Raw genomic sequence first — 22,190 nt, 5'->3', positions numbered from 1 at the left:
TTTCTTTTTCCCCGGCGTTATGCACACAGCGCTTGGGGGGATTTTTTAATTAAAAGCTTGCTTTGGGGGTCTTCGCGACAACATCGATCTAAGAAGTCGATAAAATGGTAGAAGCATCCGGGTAGCATAGAACAGTACCATTCATTTGTATCAGCAGAACTGATAGGTGGCTCCATAGCTCAGTGGTTAGAGCACTGGTCTTGTAAACCAGGGGTCGCGAGTTCGATCCTCGCTGGGGCCTGGGCGGTTTTTTTCTCTTTTTTCCTCTTTTTTTCCTTGAATAACTTAGAATTTAATGCAAAACGTTTCGTGCAAGATTTGAAGCTCGTTGATAGAGCTCTGTGGAAATCAAGACTGCTGCCCTTCGATCAATGTAGAAGAAAAAGTGGGAAGGGACCATTATGGCATTTTTTTTTCTCTACAGCAGGAAAAAATAATTTAATATTATTTTTTTAAAAAAAGAAAACATAAATCGTATTTACGTACGCCTGCTTCAAAAGTGAAAATTACTCTTAAGAGATTTGAAGGTTCGAAAGGACAGCGGGGAGGCGTCGCTGGTTGCAAAGGCTGCAGTTTCAGGTGTCTTTCCAGGCTGAAGCCAGCAGGTGGCGCTAAAGGACAAGGAATCTGCGCGGGTCTCCGAAGTGAGAAAAGTTCCCTGGAAAAAGGGTCGGATTTATCCTGGGCGGGGGGCGTTGCGCTGGGGGGCAAGCCATGTGCTTCCAATGGATGGTTGTGTACGCAGCCTTATTGGGAGCATTTGAGGTCTCCCCGAAGTGGTACTTCAATCACGTGGCACAATCTGAGTGAATCTGAGACCCAAAGAGAAAAAATGTGTTCTACTGTTACTGTAGTCTTTATTATGTAATAAACTCACGAAGAAGTATTGTATATCCCCGCGCATTCAGAATGGTGATCGGGGCTCCAGGCAGGCTGGAACACCTGGGACAAGTTTAACTGGGGGGCGGGGAGGGAATTAATATTTTCTTAATTTAGTAATATTGCACAGGCACTTTGCTTTTCTGTGTTAGATACACAAAGCGCAACAGGCTGAATAATAACACTAAACATTTTATTGGTTATTTCCTAACGTAAAGGTTTAGCCCAGTATGTGCAACATATACAGTTCATATGTACGGTATATTACCTATGAGACTAATTCCATTATTAATACATTTCTTCTTTTCTTACTGTTTCTTCTTGTACGTTCCTGTATAACGCAATCCTTAGGTAAAAACAGAAAAGTCCTCAAGGTAACGAAAACAACACAGCTAATGTAGACTGCTGGCACAAGCAAACAAGGTGCAAACTGCTAACTTAACAAGGTTTCCAAATAGCTCCCTTCCTCAGCTGATAGTAAATCGTCAGTGTGTGTAACAGGTACATAATTATATGTGAATGATTATCAATAGTAAAGATATTGAATTTGTTTTGACATTTTTTCTGTGTTAGATGGCAGCTAAAAGCTTTTTTTATAGCAGCATGTCTCTTCCAGACATTGTTTAGATATGTATAATGGTTTTTAACATTTGTAGGTTTTATCTGTGTTTCATGGCTAGTTATGTAACCTGCTTAGGTATTATTTATGAAGTGATTTGTATTTTTTTTTCTAAATAAGGATACATTATCTAGTTGTATAGTGCTGAATGAGGGATGCATCCGTTCCTGCAAGTCATACATTAGTGTGGTGGAACAGGCTGTAAATGCATTGGAAATATGGCAGTCATAACGTGAAAAAATAAAGGAGGCAGCAAAGATGCCTTCCTTGCCTTGATTTAGGGATGGCCTTAGTCTGGCCCTGCAAAGTCATTCTTAAGTCCTTGCCCACTACTAGACATAAGGTTTACTGCAAAGCATAGCTTATTATCCTAATTGTTCCTATCCTACCCATATCCAAACACAGGTGAATTCCCACCCCCACCCCCAATACTGGTGCATTTGGAATTTGTATCTGTGATAGTATGATCTGAATCCCAGATGTCCAGGAATATTGTACACCTGCGCTGGGTGTTGATAGGATGTTGTCTAATAAAGTGACCAGGTGAGACCTACAACAAAAGGTCGCAGCATTTAAGTGCTTTTGTTGAAACATTTTTTGCCTTGCAAGAGAACCACACAAATAGAGGCACTTTGATTTATTTGTTCTCATCCAGTATTTTATTGTAGGGAGAGAGAAAATACGTGTGCTTTAGAATGTATGTTGCAACTGATAAAAGAAAATCAACCGCCCAGTATCATCAAAATATCAGACTGGGCAATTTAGTTAATTCTGCTCCCTGTAGTTAGTTCCTTAGAAGGTTTGCATTTTATTAGACTGTTCAGCCATTGAAATGCAGCCAATGTTCCTTGCTTACTAACCTTTTGATATACAGCCTTACTCTCCCCGAGACAAAAGTACCACAGACTTATTAACCTCGCCATCTTTTCAGTGGTGCTCTTTGCCATGCAAGTCGATGGGGGAACTGAATTTCCCAAAGAGGGTGCAAATCAGTTGCTGCTTCACACAGCCAAAGCAATCCCACTGACATTCCTGTAGAACTATACTGCTGTAAATGGCCACTGCGTCGCCTCCTTAAACCGGTCATCGGAGTAAGATTTCTGCAAAGCAACAACCTGGAATCCATCTGGGGTATTTAAACTCCTCATTAAGCAAATGTGCTGCATCTGTCACAGTGGCCTAGCAGCTGCTTGCTTTTCCTGGAGCGGAATGCTTTCATTCATATACATATATATTTATTTATTTGGCGTGTAAACTACACACTGATCTCGCTCTCTTACTAAGAGCGGAAGGGAAGCAAGTTGCCCCGCAACTCCATCTACATTCACATAACTGGTCCAAGTTCAAGCAGCACTTCTTAAGCCGGAACTCTTTCTCTTCTTCTGCATTTTCTCCTTAGCCGCTGACTTCAGCTTTGGAACCTGTTTCTTTTGGGCTCTGGTTAACCGGGAGCCTTTTTTCTTTGGCGGGGAGGTCGTCACCGTCGCTTTCGAGACCCGTGGAGCCTTTTGCGCCATTCTGTCCGACTTCGTCTTGGATCCCCGGGCCTTAGGGGTTTGGGTCATTTGCTGCTTTCTGCCAGACCTGGGAGCCTTCGCTGCCTTACGTTTAGTGGGGTCTTTGTGGGAGGCAGGCTTCTTGGATCTTGGAGTGGAAGAATTTGGGGGCGGTTCGGTAGCATTGAAGGCTGTTTTGGGGGGACGGGTTGTAAGACGCTCTTTAAGCAGTTCAAGGACGGTTTCTGTGAAAAGACATTTTAGGAGGTTACCATCCTTGTTTCAACAGGTTGAATTTAGCAGCGATACAGAGCAATTTAAGATGGTGGGTGGGAAAGGAACAGAAAAGATTATTTATGTATGCGACAACAGCACCGTGGATGCTACTAGTCCAGAGATGGAAAGAAGAAAGAGTCCCTACCAGAGAGGAATGGCAAACCAAGCTGTTAGACTACGCCAAAATGGCAAAACTGACCGGAAAGCTCAGGGACCAAAAAGACAAAAACTTCAAGAAAGAATGGGGGGAAATTATAATTTATTGAGGAGACCGCTGTAAGCAGATGAAAACATTAGCAGGATTTTAATCTCACTTGTAATGTAACAAATACTATGGACAATATGGATAGATATAAAATATAGATTATGAAATAATATGCAATTGAGAAGGTTGACAATAGGACCCATGGAGGAGATGGTGGGGAAGTCTTGAGATTCAGAGAGATCTCTTTATATGGATATGTATTTGGTATTGTAAATCTATATTTGTAATATCAAAAACAATTTTTTAAAAATGGTGGGTGAGGTGTCATTATTAAGTAGTGGGTTGACAAAGCAGACGACAGAGATTTCTCCAAGTAGTTCTTTATAAGTAAGCTGGAACTGAACTGAACTGCTCAGCCGGCCTGCTTTTATAGGCAGCTGGCTGTCAACATTGTAACAACAATAGCCCAGGGTTTCCTACATAAATTAACTGACGTGGACCTGAGTGAAAACTATATACACAATACCCCTGGTGGCCGGGGTGAGAACTTCAATACATAACAATTATCACAGTGCTTTGCAGCATTGCCTGAACCCCTAAGCCACCCTGAACAACAGCACCCCTGCCTTGAATCAGTCTATCCCTCAGCCTCACAGGTTTGTGGTGAGGATAAAATGGAAAGGAGGGGAACATGGGAAATATTATGAGCTGTTAGGAAGAGGTTTGCTGGCTTGTGTAATCCACCCTAAGCCTCAAACATTTAGATTTGGGGTGAGAAGCCATTGACCAGTGCAGGGTTTCCCAAACTTGGGTCTCCAGCTGCTTTTGGACTACAGTTTCCATCATCCTTGACCACTGGTCCTGCTAGCTAGGGATGATGGGAGTTGTAGTACAAAAAACAGCTAGAGACCCAAGTTTGGAAGCCTTGGACCAGTGAGCCAAGTTGGGATTTCGATTAGGCCCACAGAGCCAACCCTTGAAAACCACACCCACCTGCCCCCCCCCCCGGATGTCATCAAGTGTGGAGCAGGTACCCATGTAACCACACGGGACTACAACTCCCATCATAAGGAATGATCGAGAGCTTAAAGTGAGCTCTGAATTGCTCTTCTGCAGGAGCAAGACCTGTTCCCCCTGCTCATCAGCTGACGGAGAGCAGGAACATGCCAAACACTAAGTGGTTTGCACTCAAGCCGCTTTGAAAATGGGAAGAGAAAACGTCCATTTTAGCCGGCACAGACCCTCCAAGTGTCCCTATTTTCCAGGGACATCCCTGATTTAGAGAAGCCGTCCTGGTTTCTAATTTGATCCTGGAATGTCCTGCTTTTCCTTAGGGTGTCCCTATTTTCCTTAGAGAAATGTTGGAGCGTATGGCATTATCCCGACCCCCGAGCCATATGAAGGCAATCCTGTATAGGGCAGGTTTTTTTAATGTTTAATGTTTTATTTTGTTCTTATACAGTGGTACCTCGGGTTAAGTACTTAATTCGTTCCGGAGGTCCGTTCTTAACCTGAAACTGTTCTTAACCTGAAGCACCACTTTAGCTAATGGGGCCTCCTGCTGCCGCCGTGCCACCGGAGCACGATTTCTGTTCTCATCCTGAAGCAAAGTTCTTGACCCAAGGTACTATTTCTGGGTTAGTGGAGTCTGTAACCTAAAGCGTATGTAACCTGAAGCGTATGTAACCCGAGGTACCACTGTATATGTTGGAAGCTGCCCAGAGTGGCTGGGGCAACCCAGTAAGATGTGTGGGGTATACCGGTAAATAGTAAAATTATCATTATGGAATGGGACGTCCCTATTTTCATCGGAGAAATGTGGGAGGGTGTGGGCGGTTTCAGTGACAACTTGGACTGGTGTCCAATCCACCTTTTGATGGGGGTGGGAACAGATAAAGGTCTGGTCCTCCAGGCTGAAAAGTTCACCCCTGATTCAGATATACTTAGATCAGAATATATACATTCAGACTGGAGGGTTTTGTTGTTTTTAGTATTCTGCAACATGTCACTGATACAGTACTATTGCATTAGTGATGGTGGATTTACACTGGAGTGTCCACACACCACATTACTTTATTTGTTGTTCTGCAATGCTTCCCCAGTGATACAGTATTAGTGCCACCTAGAAGGGCACTGCTGGACTACAGCACAACAAAAGCAAGCCAATTCCTGCCTCCCCACCCCCCACCCCAAAAAAACCCACAAATCCAAAACATTTGTTGTGCCAATTGGAAACCTGGCAGTATGCCCATTGCAAAAGCGATTGCAGGTGCAAACAGTATCAAAACGTGATTGTGTATAACCACCCCAATACCATCATGAGCAAAATAATCACAAGTGTAGAATAAAGAGGGGGGGTAACTAAATTGTTTATTATTGATTGATTGTAGTATTTACTTAGTTGGAAGCCTTTAATGGTTGGCACACACATCGAAAGTTCCTTTCAATGTGTCTTAGCATTTGTGCTACGTATGCTACATAGCAAACAAAACAGAAAAACACCACATATCCTTGTTGACTTACTTGCACGGGGAATGAATGGGATTCGCTTACTCTTTGTTTTCACTGGAATAGGCTTCTGTTTACATTTCCCTGGTGGAGCTCTCCTAAAAAGCAAATAGATTCGGTCACAAAAATTATGTGTGGACATCTTGAGAATGGATAAGGAGCCTGTGTTTGTGGTGGTTTTCTAGAGGCAGATGGCCAACTTCAGTCTTTCTGTTAAATCATGAGCTTGCCAGCAAAAGACATTGAAAGCACTTTCATGCGAACAGAACAAAAGCTACCGGTATATCCTGCCCGAATCCTTCCATTAGTTTCTCTCCTTGTGAAGAAGTGGATTTTCAGTTAAGGAAAATGTCAAGCATTTTGTACTTGAAAAGAACACTCTTCCTGGTTTAGGTTTCCTGTGGATGATATTTGCCTACTATATCTTTGGTTTTAAGTCTTTCCACTGCTCTGCTAAATTAATTGGAACTGTGATACAGTTATCATTCCCAACGGGTCACATGCGCTCCATACTTTTAAAATACATGCCCTCCCAAAGAATTCTGGGAACTGTAGTTTGCCCCTCCTACAGTTTGTAGCACTCTTAAACAAACTACATTTCCCAGGATTCTTTGGAAGAAGCAAGTTCCCTGGAATCTCAGTATTTAGTGGGAGCAATTCATTTGTAGTAAAAGAAACAACTTAAAGGGTAAATATGAGCAAGTGAGTGAATTTCAGCAGGAAACTCACATGGTGCCCCAATCCAGATTGGACCCTATAGCTACATTTTTTTTTACAAAACAGGCCTGTTTAACCAAACTTTTTAAAAAATGTTAAATAATGTAACATGTCGTTTGGCTTTGGTGAGCTTGAGTTCTCGCATTTCTGCCTTGAAAACTCCATGGCCTTTTTATGCTACAGAAGTTGAGACAGTTCTCACTTTCTCTCTTGAGTGTAATTCACAAACATGCTAAAGAAATGAATGGGAAATATAGACTTCTAAAAACCTGCAGAAAGGTCCATGGATCTTCCTGGAAGTTCTTGTTGGACACTTTTACCCATTCTCAGATAGCATGAACAACAGGTTGGTAAGTTTTGGTGTGTTTTTGTTGTGTGTGCGTGTTTTTAAAGCCCTACATTCTTCTCCTCCCCACACACAAAAAAAGAGATTAAATGGGAGGGGAAATAGAGGCTGGTGGTTCGATGCCAATGCCATCATGTGGCTGCTGCAAAAAACCCAAAAAACAAAACAATACCTGCATGAATAAGAAGCACCCATCCCACAATAAACGCACACCTGAAAGCATCCATAGGCTCAGAAAACTAAAAATAAAATCTGGAAAGTGTGTATCAAAGAGATTAAAGCTTCCCAGAACAGCTTGACATCTTCATAACAAGGCGAAAAGAACATGAAAATTACTATCTGCCCAGAAAAGCATCCCAAATGTTGGTAGGCCTGGAAGTCTTCCCTACTTGGGAGCAAAAGCGATGCTTTCTTGGTACATTAATCTTTTGGATATCCTTTGGATAAAAGGAGATAGACAAACAGTGAATATTTATTACTGTCGTTGATGTGCCTTGCCATTACTTGGACGGAAGTTCTGTCAACAACTCTCATGTTTTTCTAGACTAGTTCCTGAGTCTCAGACGAATTCTATGGTTGGTCTCAACTTCAAAATAAATACAAACTACAAAGAGATGTATTTTTGTCTGCTTTCTATGCTGTGGGTTGCCTGCGAGCCAGCTCTCCTTGAGCACAAATGGGGACAGAGTTCCCTACAGTAGGGGTGAAAACAGACACAATATAAAACGAGTAACTGAACTGAGATGTGAGCAGCAGCAGACTGAACACTGGCCAGGCCTAGCTCCAGATTTCTTTCCAATTTCTCCTATTTGGTAAACAGGTCTCATGCTATGCTGCTGTTTCAATTATTACAGTGGTACCTCGGGTTAAGTACTTAATTTGTTCCGGAGGTCCGTTCTTAACCTGAAACTGTTCTTAACCTGAAGCACCACTTTAGCTAATGGGGCCTCCTGCTGCTGCCATGCCACCAGAGTACAATTTCTGTTCTCATCCTGAAGCAAAGTTCTTAACCTGAAGCACTATTTCTGGGTTAGTGGAGTCTGTAACCTGAAGCGTATGTAACCCGAGGTACCACCGTACTAATAAAACATCCACCACTTCATTTTGGGTGTACTTATTTTAGTTAAGCCTTGGTTCTAAACCAATTCCTTGGACCTCTCGAGTTACAGCTGCTGTAATTTGGCTTCTTTTGCCTGAGGCCTCAGAAGCAGAGAGCAGTACTTTAGCTCTTGCTCCTTGGGGTCTTAGGGACAGCTAGTGTGGATTTACACACAGGAAAAAAATACTATAAATAAGTCAGAAATTAAATCATTATAACCAAGGGGGGAACCCCTATGTAAAAACGCTAGAGAAAAGTTTTGTGCTCTCTTGCGCCACCTGGTGTTGCACGTTTATAACATTCAAATCACTGGGGTTTTTTACTACTGTAGCTGAGTCCCTAGAGTACAGCCTGAGATCTCCTGCACAAGTTAAGTGAACAAAGCAGAAGTGGTGGTAGCTCCTCTACCTAACATGGTTTTTTACTCCTTGAGAGTTGGCACCATCTGAACCAGCAGGGGAAGAATGACCTAGGGGTTTGGGTCAGGTTTCTTGATATCAAGTGTAGTAGCTTATGCGATATTTAATTCCTGTTACTGATGGAACATGCTCCCATGCTTCACAGTATTTTGTTATTCTGTGGACTGCACACACACACACACACACGAAATACCTTCATGAGACATTCTTCCCTCAAAGAACCCTGGGGACCCTTACAGAGTTACCACTTCCAGCAACTTTTAACAAACTACAGTGCCCAGAATTCTCTGAAGGAAAGAGGGTCTGGGAAAACAATTGTGGGGCTTTCAGGGCTCTTGGTTTCCTAATCCTCAAATCCCTTAAAAGGGTTTTAAGCCTGTGGGCTCCCACTGATTTAACTGGAGCCCAATTGCTTTAAATCAATGTACTTCGTTTTAATTAAATTAGTCGATTGGCCTGCAAGTGCCAGAGCAAGAAACTGTGGCTTCCCAGGAACATAGTTGTTCTGCAGGTTTAATGCATGAAACTGAAATCCAGTCATGTGAATGGAGTGTTTCTGTTGTATCTGTTAAGTTGTGGGTGAACATATCAGACGACACAGCGATTCTTCAAACAGCTCTTGTTTATTCACAGGCCAGAACAGAACTGAGCTGAAGGGTTCAGCCAGCCTGCTTATATAGAGCTCCACTAGAACCCAGCAGTAACCATTTTCTGTAACTATCCAATCACTGAACGTCACTTTCGAACCCTTATTTGCATATGTGGACCTGAATGAAAACTATCTACAGAATCCCCTGCTGGCCCAGGGTGAGAACTTCAGTACATAACAGTATCTATCGCCCTGGAAAACTGACAAATGTTTGTGTGTGGTGCCGATGCTGTTCAGAAAATCAGCAGGACACAGGGACATTCAAGGACTTGAAAAAGTACGCACCTTGCAGGATCCACAACTTTGTATATCGATCCATGTGGCGCAAAGGCACTGGGGTAGGACGTAGCCATAAAATAGAGCTCAGCTGGAGATAACAGGAAGAGAGGAGAAAGCCAGGAATGTGAAATTCGTCAGACAAAATTGCAACAGGTTGATAATAGTGCAATTTTTCCTCTCTACGTAAGCCAGGCCTGCGCAAGTTGTAACCTACCACCAGCCTAAAGCAACCATGTGGCCTTCCAGGTTCCTGACTATTCCAGGGTTGCCATATTTCAAAAGGTAAACCAGTACACCCCAAAAGTTGTTGAGCAACTCAGAGTTGGTGGCTTCCCCAAAAAAATGCTTTCCTAAGAAAACAGACACAGCAACCAACATTACCTGCTTCATCCTCAGCGAAAGAAATGATGTATTTGCTGTAAGAGCTGACCATCCCTGGAAAGGCACAGGCTTTAGTGTTACCAATACAAATGTCTTGCTTCTTCCATTGATTTGCTCTCTCATCTTCTTGCAAAGCCATAAGCCGACTGGATGAAAAAACAAAAACATATGTTTTATGGTTTCACAGTTCCACTGTAGCGTAGAAAAACTCTTTCTGGTATATCCCAAAATAGATCCAAGGCTTTCTCTTGGGCCGTAAATACTTTTTGCTACTCCCTGTTGCCATGAACTGTTTGAGCCCATGACTAGGGATGAACCAAAAACCAATATTCTGAGATGGTCTATAGGAAACCTACCTACTGTACTGAAAAGTTAATGGAAAGAAGTTTGTTCCTTACCCGTTCATAAAATCACCAAAAATGTATAGGCCATTCAGGTTTGGAGACTCACATCCTCTATACACATAACCTCCAGTGACTGATTTTCCCACTGAATGGCTGTAGGCAAATATTGGAAGTATATCATCTGTTAAAAACAGAGAAAATGCACTTTTGTCAATTAAAACTGTTTGATTATCTAAAAAGGAAATAGTCATCCTTCTTCAATGCACGAGCAATTTTTTTCTAAAACAAATTGGGCATTTAAAGTAAAATTAGTGTAGTTTATAGCCGTGTTGTCCAACCTTTTTCCTACTGTGGCCCCCATCCGACCTAGTTTCCTTCCTGTTGCCCCTCCCATGGGCGTAGGCACAGGAGACAACTGCCCCCCAAATAAGTAAAAATCAATACAAATCAGAGGCACTGCCCCCCCAAAGAAACCTGCCCCCCTAACAAAAATCCTGGCTACACCTATCCGTGGCAAAAAAAAGGGAGAGAGAGAGCACTAGGTCTTGGTGGCCCGCCCCCCTTCCCGCTTGTGATTGGCCAAGCAGATAGATAGCCAATCAGGACTTCCCCCTTCACTTCTCATTTCCCTCTGTGGCCCCCTAGCCTCGTGCTGTGGTTCCCCCATTTAGGCATTGTTCACTGTGATCCCCTTGGGATATCTTGGTTTATATGGAAACACTGGTTTCTAGGACCACCATGCATTCACCTTTGCAACCGACAGACCTCTGTTTGAAGGCATCCTCTGGTTGAATGGCTGATGGGCCCAAGACTGGTTTAAAAATAACTAACCATAAAAATGGAGAGAAGGGGTGTTGAAATTACACATATTCAGAGACCTCCAGCAGTGGAGGTAGACCATCACTACCACGACTAGTGGCCATGAATAGCCTTTTCTGCCATGTATTTGTCAAATCCTCTTTTAAAGCCAGTCATGTTGCTGGCCATAACTATTTCCTATGGGAGCAAATTCCATAGTCCATGTGCACTGTGTGAAGTACTTTCTTTTGTCGGCCCTGAATCTTCCACCGTTCAACTTCACTGAATGCCCCCAGGCTCTATGAGAAACGGAGAGAGAAAACGTTTCTCTATTCACTTTCCCCACCCCGTGTGATTTTAAACGCCTCTATCATGTCTCCTTGTACAGTGGTACCTCTGGTTGCGAACAGGATCTGTTCTGGAGGCCCATTCGCAACCTGAAAAGAACGCAACCCGCGTCTGCGCACGCGCGGGTCATGATACGCCGCTTCTGCACATGCACGTGACGTCACTTTGTGTGTCTGTGCATGCGCAAGCGGCAAAACCCAGAAGTAACCCTTTCCGGTACTTCCGGGTCACCATGGGACGTGACCTGAAAACGCTCAACCTGAAGCAAACATGAGGTATGACTGTACTTGCCTTTTCCTGAAACTAAAGCACTCTAAATGTTGTAACTTTGCCCCCAAGGATCTTATCCTTAATGAAGTGCATTTGCACTTCCTATCCCTTCACAAAGGAATGACAAAAATGATAGCTGCAAAATTAACAGTTAAACCAAATACAGGTAAGATAAGGCCTTCCCACCAACACACTAAAAATGACAGGTAATATTCTTTACCTAAGGAGGAATTTTGACAAAGCTTGATGTCATAGCACTCAAAGCCTTCCTTGGCTCTCCAGCCGTAGTTCCCGCCTTTAACAATTATGTCCACTTCTTCAAACTTGTTCTGGCCGACATCTCCACAGAAAATTCTCCCCCTTCCTTTGCGACTGAGCGGGTCACCTCTGTCCACAGAGCAACGCCACATGTTCCTCACCCCATAGGCATAGACTTCTGGGAGAGCTTGAGGTTCAGAGGCAAAAGGATTGTCAGAGGGGATGCGGTAAGGCTTCCCGTCAGAGCTTCTTCCATCCACATCAATCCGCAAAACCTTTCCTAGTAAACTACTCCTGAGAGGAAATCAAGGCATAAAACAAGGATTAACGAATGTGACAAAGAAACAGAAGGGAGAGTGTTGTAGCAGTTTCCATATATGCTGGCTGGCTGCTTGACTAGATGGGATATCATCACCTTCTGTCAAATGATACGCAAGGAAACTTACATAAAAGATTTGGAAAAAAGCAATAAATGATAAGATAATCTTTTAAAAGCACCCCTGAACAGAAAAGCAGCGCTATTTTAAAAAGTATAATTTGCCTTTAAAGGCAAAGTAAGCTGTCTCATATGTAAGGTAAAGGGACCCCTGACCATTAGGTCCAGTCGTTGCCGACTCTGGGGTTGCGGCGCTCATCTCGTTTTATTGGCCGAGGGAGCTGGCGTACAGCTTCCGGGTCATGTGGCCAGCATGACTAAGCCGCTTCTGGTGAACCAGAGCAGCGCACGGAAATGCCATTTACCTTCCCGCCGGAGCGGTACCAATTTATCTACTTGCACTTTGACGTGCTTTCGAACTGCTAGGTTGGCAGGAGCAGGGACCGAAAGACAGGAGCTCACCCTGTCGCAGGGATTCGAACCGCCAACCTTCTGATTGGCAAGTCCTAGGCTCTGTGGTTTAACCCACAACGGCACCTGCGTCCCGTCTCATATGTAATCAGCACTTATTGAAGATGGACCTTACCTGTTCTGAGCATTCCCAAATTTACCAAAAGGGTCCCCGGCTTTCCCTCCATCCCCTGTAAACAGGTACATGTAGCCATCCAGACCAAAGAGGATCTGTCCCCCATTATGGTTTGCGGCTGGTTCTTCGATTTCTAAGAGACTCCTGAAGAGGGGGGCGGGAGAGAGAAACACAGAGATCAGAAACTAGGAAAAAGAGCAAGGGAGGAAGGTTGGTTAACATCCAGGGCCTTACTAAGTTCAAAGACGTATTTTACTTATTCAGTCACTAAGCAGAACATCTTATCTGCATAGTGCTCAATCTTCCCCTTTTCCTAGACAAAGCAAAAAAGGACCTTAAAATTCCTGGGATAATTCTATCCTTCTGATGAAATCTGTCTGCTGGATAGAGCCGTCTTAAGTGCACATCTGGCACTCCCACTTGCCCTCCCAGGAGAGAAGCTGGGTCAGAATGCGCTGCATCCATCAGCATGCATCCATCACTGCTTATGGAAAGGAAGTCAATTAATGGCTTTGTTTTGATCTATGATAACTCTTATGCCAATAGGCAATCACCCGTAGTGGACTGCACGATACGTTGCAGGTCTAAGCCGTAGTCAAAGCAGGAAATCCTGACAGCAGATCAGCACAACTCCTGGATGCAGGAGCGGTGCTATTTTTCCAGAAAGAGAGGTGCCGCAGCTCACCATGAATTTCTCCCTTGTCCTCTTAGAATGGCAATGGCGCCCACATGGGAGCTGCTGGAGCTGAGCTCCAGTGAACTCTGGCTGGGGAAAAAAAGCCCTGCGCAAGAGTGTTAACTCTGCATCCAGCCATTCCTGTTTGGCAATATACTTCTCAATACATCTATCCTGCTTCCAGGCACATATTGAGGCAGCAATTGAACATGGGTGGAAGAATATTCAAACTAGGACCCTCAATAAGCTTCTTTTTTAGGAGACACTGTGGTCTGGTAGATGATAGGGTTGGGTTCTATGCTGGACATTAGGCCCTGCACAGCAACTGGAAAAGTCACCAAATTCCCAAATGAGCCAATGTTTGGATGCAGAGGGTGTTCCCGATTCTACCTTTGAATGACCACCTTCGATTCAAGCCAACAACACAAAGGAGCATTCTTTGTTGACATGGATCAAGTCATACCTATAAAGGGGGGGAGGGATTCCTTTTCATCACTGGCTTCAATTATGATTGAAAAGTGGGTAGCCCTTTCCTCCAATGTCAAGAGAGCTCAGGATCCATCTTGTCAGAATCTGGGTCCTGTTCTCTGTCTCTGCTACAGAGCACTGGCTGATGCAACTGGTGGGCCAGGAACCCAAAACTGGCCATGCCATGGTCTAAGATAGTTAGGGAGTAAAACACTCACCTAGAAGACCACAGTTTGTCATATATAGGTGGGAAAACAGAGCCAATGAACCTGGGAGTGATCTCCATTGAAGACAGTGGGATCAGGCTGCACAATAACGGGTACCCCCATGTTACAGGTTGAAACTGAAACTACTCTCCAGGTTGAAGATTTGTCTAGATTCTTTCCAAAGTGCCGAGTGTAGGGCTGGCAAAACCTCCTTTCTCCCCTCCCTATCACATTTTGCAAGCATCAGCTGCAAGTCAGAGCAGTCTCTCTTGTAGCCTGTGGCTACAAAGGAAAGCACACACCTTTGCTTTGCCTGCACACACCTGTTGCCTGCTGGGAACAGGCCCATGCAGCCAATGAACAATGTGGACTCCGCCCATCAGTTGATATCATGAGTGACATCAGCTGATTGACAGGAGGACGTGGTTGGGCCTCATGGATCAAACTGGAACCTCTGTTGGCCAGCATTAGTCTATGAGCCAAAGGTTCCCCACCCTTACTAGCGACCTAGGTTCAAATCACACATCTGAATGCATTCTTTTATCTTAGCTAGCACAGTAGTGCTTAGCACCTGAGTCCACCTCCACCCACATACCTATAAAATTGTCCTTTTGCTTGGCCAGGGAAAATAAATCACAGAATTCATTGTTTCTTGAAGCCCAGCTGGGATTTGCTTTAGCACAGAGTGTACTTGGTTACTACTTATTCCACAGGGTCAATATGAGGACTAAAGGTAACAACTTCACCCTAAGCCCTTGGGAGGAAGCAGAGATCCCAAGAAGAAGGAAGAAGGAAGGAAGCTTGGGAAAAACATTACCTTTCTGTGCTTGCATCAGCCTTGTTGACATCTGACATGGAAACTCTTAATTCACTGATCCTGATTTTCTCCACCTTTTTCTTGTCCTGGTAGGAGTAATAAATGTAGAATTTCCCATTGTCCTTGTATTTGGGGTGGAAGGCCATCCCGAGGAAACCTCTTTCATCTCCTAACCAGGGGGTGGTCAGCACCATGTTCTTAATGTCCAGAAAAGGCTCTTCCAGGCGACTTCCATCTGGAAGAAAGACCCAGATGATGCCCACCTGTTCAGCCACAAACATGCGATGGGTGTTGTCGTTCGCGTGCGCCATCAGCACAGGATTCCTCAGCCCGTTGGCCACCTCTTTTAGGCACAGCTGAAGGCAGCCTTTCTTGTCCTCCACCACAGAGCCCAGGTTACGGTTCAGGTCTGTGTTTTTCAGCACGTCGGGGAAGCAATAGTCTTCATCCTGGATGTTAAGCAGGTTGCAGAAGCGGGTCTTGTTCCTCTCGCAGCATTCCTGGATGTGTTTGTCGTCGGTAAGCAACGTGATGGCAGAACGGCAGTAGAGGTGGAACTCCGAACAGTAGTCCGAGCAAAGGCCAGGCAGGTTCCGCAGGGGAGTCTGGGGGTTCTCGGCATCATAAAGATGAGCTGCGTAGGGTGAGCATTCCTGTTAAAGGGCGAAAAGCATTCTGAAAGTGCTGTGCAATGGACCCTATCTGTGTGGCTGCTGCTGCAGCACAGTCATACCTCCTCAGTCTGCACATTTATGTATTACAAAGACACCTCAAATAGCATGCCTGAATAGCTCAGCTGGTTGGAGCATGCTACTGATAATACCAAGGTTGCAGGTTCGATCCCCACATAGGACAACCGCATATTCCTACGTTGCAGGGAGTTCAACTTGATGGTCCTCAGGGTCCCTTCCAACTCTACATTTTTATGATTATATAATCCTAAGTGTGCAATGCTCCCTGACTTTAAGAAACATAACAGCTACATTGGATCAGACCAAAGGGCTATGGAAGGGAGACCTCTGGATACTGTTGGACTGCAACTCCCATCAGCCCCAACCAGCAAGGCCGATGGTTGGAGATGATGGGAGACATAGTCCAACAACATCTGGAAAGCCAAAGGTACCCCATCCCAGACCTAATCCAACATCTTGTTTCCCACAACAGCCGTCCAGAAGCCTATGGAAAGCTCACATGCAGGACATGAGGAAATAGCCTTTTCCACTGTTACTACCCAACAACCAGTATTCAGAGCATGGTGCCTCTGATGCCGAAGGTGGCATATAACCCATACCCTCTCACACGCCCCAGCGGAAAACCGGGATGCGTGGCTTTTGGGGGCGTGCTCCTGCATGAGTCATTTCGTTCGCATGAGAGCAAGGCCCTGAAAGATGCAATATTGCTAGAACTGGCTAGAATTGTTTAAAAGTGCTTTTCCAAAAAAACAAAGTCTTTTTTGTTGGGGATAATTCAGACAGAAATTCCCAGGTATCAAAAAAGGTTCTTTATGTATGCCACTACTGCGGCCTGTGTTTTGTTAGCCCCAAAATGGAAAACAAGCGAGGTCCCAACTAAAGAAGAATGGCAACTTAAGCTGATGGAATATGCACAGCTTGCAGATTTAATATATAGAATAAGAGAACAAGAATAACATATGTTTAAAGAAGCATGGAAAATGTTTACTGAATATATGGGGGGAAATTGTGTACACTTGAAAACGTTGGCAGCATAAAGATAAATTCAACAGTGTAAGTAAATTTTGATGGATGTAATAATGGAATACTGAATGGTTTATGTAAAATATGCAGGAAGGTCATTGCTAATTTAAGGATGTTTAAATGAGTATTCTAAATTGTAAAACAGAAAATTTAATTAAAAAATTAGATAGATAGATAGATAGATAGATAGATAGATAGATAGATAGATAGATGATAGATAGATGATAGATACACACACACACATACACACATTCTTCTTCAGCGATCACTCATAGCCGAGTAAGATTGCCTTCTATAAACACAGTTTTAACAATGAGTCACTCCGTAAGTGACTGTGGAGGCCAATTCTGGTTCCACACGTCCTTCCACAGTGGGGACATTGGTTCCTGGGCAGAAGTTGATCATGGTGTGGATTTGCCAAGCGTGCCTTCCTCTTAGCACGTTTCTCCCTTGCGTTCTGAGTTTGAGTGTCTTCAAAGTCCATGACACCTTTGGTAAAGGCTGTTCTCCAACTGGAGCGCTCGCAGGACAGTGTTTCCCAGTTGTCAGTGTTTATTCTACATTTTTTAGATTTGCCTTGAGACAGTCTTTAAACCTCTTTTGTTGACTGTTAAGTTGTGGGCGAACATAGCAGATGACACAGCGATTTCTCCAGAGCAGCTCTTTATTTGTAAGCTGGACAGAACTGAACAGCAAACAGCTCAGCCGGCCTGCTTTTATAGGCAGCCGGCTGTCAACAATGTAGCAACAACAACCCAGGGTTTCCCGCCTAAAATAACTGACGTGGACCTGAGTGAAAACTACATACACAATACTCCTGGTGGCCAGGGTGAGAACTTCAATACATAACATTGACCACCAGCATTATGCTTTCCATTTTGTTCCCATTTTATTGGGGCAGTTGGGTATGATAACCATTGTTATTAGCAGCCAGTGATCGCCATATCTTCCATGAGTTGTCTTATCCCCCCCTTTAAAAGCTATCTATGTTGTGATGGCACTTGATGGCCACAACCACATCTTGTGGAGACAGACTCCATAGCTATGCCCAAAGAAGTGTGCCATTCTCGCCATCACACAATAGCATTTCTCCATCTTCTCCACACAGAGAACCTACTACTACTTGCTTGCTCTTCTTGCTTACATAGCTTTTTGTTATTCCAGTCCAAAACTGACCTGTTAAATCCAAAGCTCTTGTTTGACTACTGACTATAAAGTTGTACCTTGGAAGCCAAACGGAATCTGTTCCGGAGGTCCGTTTGACTTCCAAAACGTTTGACTTCCAAGGTGCAGCTTCCGATTGGTTGCCACACGTTCAGCTTCCAAAAGAACGTTCACAAACTGGAACACTCACTTCCGAGTTTGTGGCGTTCATCAATCAAGATATGACTGTAACTGGGTATCTCAAAGTGTTTTGGCAATCAATCCTTCTTTGCAGAGAACTCTGGGAATGGTAGCTTTGTGAAGGGAATAAGAGTGTATGAACAAGTATCAGCATCCTTGACAAACTGCAGTTCCCATAATTCTTTGAGGGATGCTATGATGACTGTTTAAAGTGGTGTGATGCTCCTTTAAATGTAAAGGGCAGATGGGGCCTAAATCTTCAGAGCTGAGTATAGTATACTGAAGTGCAGTTCAACAAAATGTCCCCTCTGACAAGCCTTTGTCCCACCATTTGCTTTGGATCCTACAGTCTCTCCCTGTCTCAAGTCCAAACTTAGGCGCTGCAGGGGCTGTCTTTCAGAGAATGCAAGCAACCCCCATTTGCAGCTAAAAATGTCTGAGGTCAAGACATTCCTAAGGGTCTACATAACAGTTGCTAGGATTAAACCGCCTTGCCAGAAAAAGGCTGGCCCATCTGTTCCTTTTTCCTCATCTATGTGAGAGGTTGCAAATGGTGTTCTGCTCATTGTTCCAACCTCTATCTCAGAGGGGCTGATGAAATATTAAGTCTTTAGGTCCCTCTGTGACTACTGTGTCTGTCGTTTTATAAGGATTTCCTCTCCCTGTCTCCCTGTCTGAAAAGTTGTTTCCACATAATAGTAAGTGGAGCTATGCAGAATTAACTATTGTCCCAGTTGTTAAGGGTTGGTGGGAACCGAAACTGTGAGGGATAAACTAGAGACACCAGGATTTTTTTTTTGAGGTGTGGAAAATGTGCTTCAAATGTGCTTTAAAGGCACAGTGTGTTAAATGTGTTTTTCTGCATTTAATGAGCAGGGGTTTTGAAGTGAAACTTTTTGCATCAGCTTGGGTGGTGGAACTGATAATTAACAGGAGGAGAGAGAGAGGGGGGGGAGTTTAACCCTTTCCTCCCCTGCTGCAGTCCGAAAGGAAATCCTTTCTCTGGAGCTAGTATTTGCATAGGCAGGAATTCCCTGCCCTCTCTGGCACCACTGCATTTTAAAAGATCTGCATATTGGGTGCAAAGACATATTTGAGGTCACCTTCCTATTTGGCCCTAAGACTGACATTAATTAATTAATCAATCAGTGTCAGGAACCATCACATTTATTCACTATTTCCAGCAGTGGTGCCAACGCAGCAAGATTTGGGGGCAGAGGTCTGAGGGGCCCATTCAGCAAAAGGAGCAGAAGGGCTCACCTTTGCTGACAGACCGAAATACATTTCAGATTAAGCGAGGCAACAAACACATTGCCATCTGAAGAGGAGCAAAATCTTTAAGTCCTAAGTAAACTGAACCACTGGCTTCATTTTCCATCCAGGTTGTCTTTGCTTTACTTTAGACCAATTCCATCCCTGCCCCTGACACACACAAAGTATCCCACACTGGGGGAAAATATGGGTTCCTGTGGCTGTGAAATTATTTTTAAAAATAAGCAGCTTCCTTTTGACTTCACAATCTGAGCAGTGTTGCCCCTTGAAGAGAGCGTATTCAGTACATGCAGATAATATTTTAGCGCTGAGGAAGCTTAGATGGAAGAGTGCTAAGTGTTTGCCTGGTGTGTGTTTTGGCTCCTTTGTGCTGGCAAGGAGTGAATCATTGACCTCCATGACTCACTGTAAAAGGGGAACCCTTTCTGCTCATAAATCACTGGATAGGCAGGGTGCCAATGGGAGCCGCACCCTTTGCTCATTGTTCTCCTGCTAGTTACACACACACACACACTGGCTGGTTTCTGCCTTCAGCCAGATGGGCAGCCTTCACTAGAAAGCAGGGGGAGCAGGAACCGAGCAACTGAGACTGGAGGGAACCCTTTCCAAAAAGGCATGGGTGCCAGCTGTTTGATCTGAGGCTGCTTTCAGAGCTGCAGCTTTCCAGGGCACCAGGCAGGAGCACAATCTAAACACATCGCTTCATGGCATCTGGGAATCAAAACACCAAGGTCCACTTTGCTCAGCCCTGCATAAGCCGCCGAGCGCTGCCCAGTCTCGGTCTGCATTTATTTGCAAAGCAAATGGAAGAAACACTTATCTTTTTGTTCCGAACCTCAGACACAAAATGATTAGCTTCGCCACCTTTCCAGCAACGGAGAGCACCGCTGCTGCTTCATTTGATCTAGAATATTAACTTGAAAGTGTGTTTTGTAGCCCCCTTGGGCACACAAAAAAACCTGCTTCACAGCTCGCATTGAGCCTCACAACAACTTTGCGAGAAATCATTCCTTGCTCTCCAGCCTTCAGGTGAGAGTGAGGATGTGAGATTTTCACCACTGTGTCATATTGGTTTGAAACATTAAAAGAAAAAATCACCCTAAGATTATACAGCTTAATACCTGTATGCTAAGCAGATACGTAGAATGAATCAATGGAATATTATCCTCATCCTCCCCCTGAACAATATTGCATTATGTTTTTACATACATCACTATTTGTCCGCAGGAAAGGTGCCACTTATATATATTCCCCTGTAGCTGCTAAAGATGCCACATATATATATTCTACACACACACACACACACACACACGTAGCTGCTTAGTTTTATTTAATTTCTGTTCTCTGTCTTCCCTCCTTAAAAAAATAAATAAACCAACAGTAGAATTTGCAAACAAGTGTATATCAGTGATGCATAATGAAGGTTACAACCCACCCATTGCCTTACCTGGCATAAAATATCTTTGATATATCCTCCACACAATTTGTGAGCCTGTGGATCGATATAATCCATCACCTCCCAGTATTTGGCTGCAATCGTATTGTCTTTGTCCTGATCACAACAACCAAAAGTTTCATAGGCAGAGCAGAACTCCAGGTGGAACGGAGGCTGGAAAGGAGGACCATAATCGAGGCACTGCGGGTGTCCCAGGAGTGGCCCACTTTGGCCCAAGAGCATAAAGAAGACACCGGTGAGAAAATTTAAAGAATGGAAGGAAATCCCGGCTCTGTTGCTCTTGTAGGAGCTCACAGTAGCTTTCCTCACAGACGTTTTCCTGTTGCTAGATGTCTCCAAGATGTGACCACCTTGAAGATTAGGGTTGTTCATCTTCTGAGCTTTGAAGCATCCCAACCAGCAGAGAGCTCAGTGTTTGCTCAAGTTTGCTTACACACCCCTCTCTCTGTCTCCCATTAAGTTTACTATTGGTGTGCTAAGAAGCAAAGCCTTCAGACCGCCTCTTGGCAATTCCACACCTCACACTGCAGAATACTTCCCTCCTTCCTTTTTTTCTGCAATTTTCTCTGACCCCTCTGATAGAAGGAGGCAGATGCCACACAGTAACATACACTGTGAGAGAGAGAGAGAGAGAGGAGGGGGGGAGAGAACTTAAAGCATAAATTACAGCTGCTGCAAGCATTCTATACTATCTGGTCAACAGTTATAGAAAATAATCATTTTTTCCTATTCACAAAGCTCAGGAATCCAAAGCTCAGCAAATACTGTAGCTGGGAAAGACGATGAATCATTTCTGTCCGTTACATTCCCACTCTCATTTACTTGAAATTAATCAAACTGAGATCACATTCATGTGAAACATGAAACATGAAATTTATAACGGTCAGAGACCAGCTTGAGATCACATTCTAAAGAAATTATATAGGATTTCCCCTTTGCCAAATTACAAGCATGTGGATTTTTTTAAAAAAGGGTTTTGTTAATCGATCGTTAATATGCTTCCCACCACAAAAGCCTTGGGTTGTTTAATACGTTCATCCTGGCAATGATATTTTTCAATGACAATATTACAATGGACATCCTTTTTACAAACTGGAAACGAGCATATTAAATGATTTATTAGATGCTACTTAGTAAATCCTACATTTTGACTCATTTATTTTTTGCCACCTTGGCACATATGTATACACACACACACACACACACACAGAGAGAGAGAGAGAGAGAGAGAGAGAGAGAGAGAGAGAGAGAGAGAGAGATTTTTTGTACCCTCCCAAAGCACTACTTATTACCCTAATTACATTCAGTGTTCAGAAATGAATTCATAGACTCATAGAACTGTAGAGCTGAAAGGGACCCTGAGGATCATCTAGTCCAACCCCT

General features: G+C 43.8%; 1 protein-coding gene across 1 annotated transcript; it reads right to left on the bottom strand.

The window, feature by feature from the left end:
- Positions 1 to 1,099: 1,099 nt before the first annotated feature.
- Positions 1,100 to 21,264, bottom strand: HHIPL2 (HHIP like 2). The gene is made up of 9 exons (XM_081187007.1): positions 20,799 to 21,264; positions 15,021 to 15,673; positions 12,854 to 12,997; positions 11,854 to 12,185; positions 10,272 to 10,398; positions 9,874 to 10,019; positions 9,499 to 9,580; positions 5,999 to 6,081; positions 1,100 to 3,239 (listed from the first exon to the last, which is right to left on the bottom strand). The coding sequence occupies exons 1-9, from the start codon at positions 21,177 to 21,179 to the stop codon at positions 2,842 to 2,844; spliced, it is 2,346 nt and encodes a 781-aa protein (XP_081043133.1). The 5' UTR covers positions 21,180 to 21,264; the 3' UTR covers positions 1,100 to 2,841.
- Between the last annotated feature and the right edge of the window lie 926 nt (positions 21,265 to 22,190).

This window comes from Podarcis bocagei (assembly GCF_964188305.1).
Source record: "Podarcis bocagei genome assembly, chromosome: 3".
Taxonomy (NCBI): domain Eukaryota; kingdom Metazoa; phylum Chordata; class Lepidosauria; order Squamata; family Lacertidae; genus Podarcis; species Podarcis bocagei.
Note: the sequence above shows the minus strand (reverse complement) of the source record. Positions and strands in the feature narration are given on the sequence as shown.

Excerpts from the sequence above, each read along its gene's own strand:
- HHIPL2 (XM_081187007.1), bottom strand. The coding sequence starts at position 21,179 with ATGAACAACCCTAATCTTCAAGGTGGTCACATCTTGGAGACATCTAGC. Across the intron at positions 15,674-20,798 it reads TCAAAGATATTTTATGCCAG|GAATGCTCACCCTACGCAGC; the intron begins GTAAGGCAATGG and ends GCCCTTTAACAG. Across the intron at positions 12,998-15,020 it reads GCTGATGCAAGCACAGAAAG|GAGTCTCTTAGAAATCGAAG; the intron begins GTAATGTTTTTC and ends CCCCCTCTTCAG.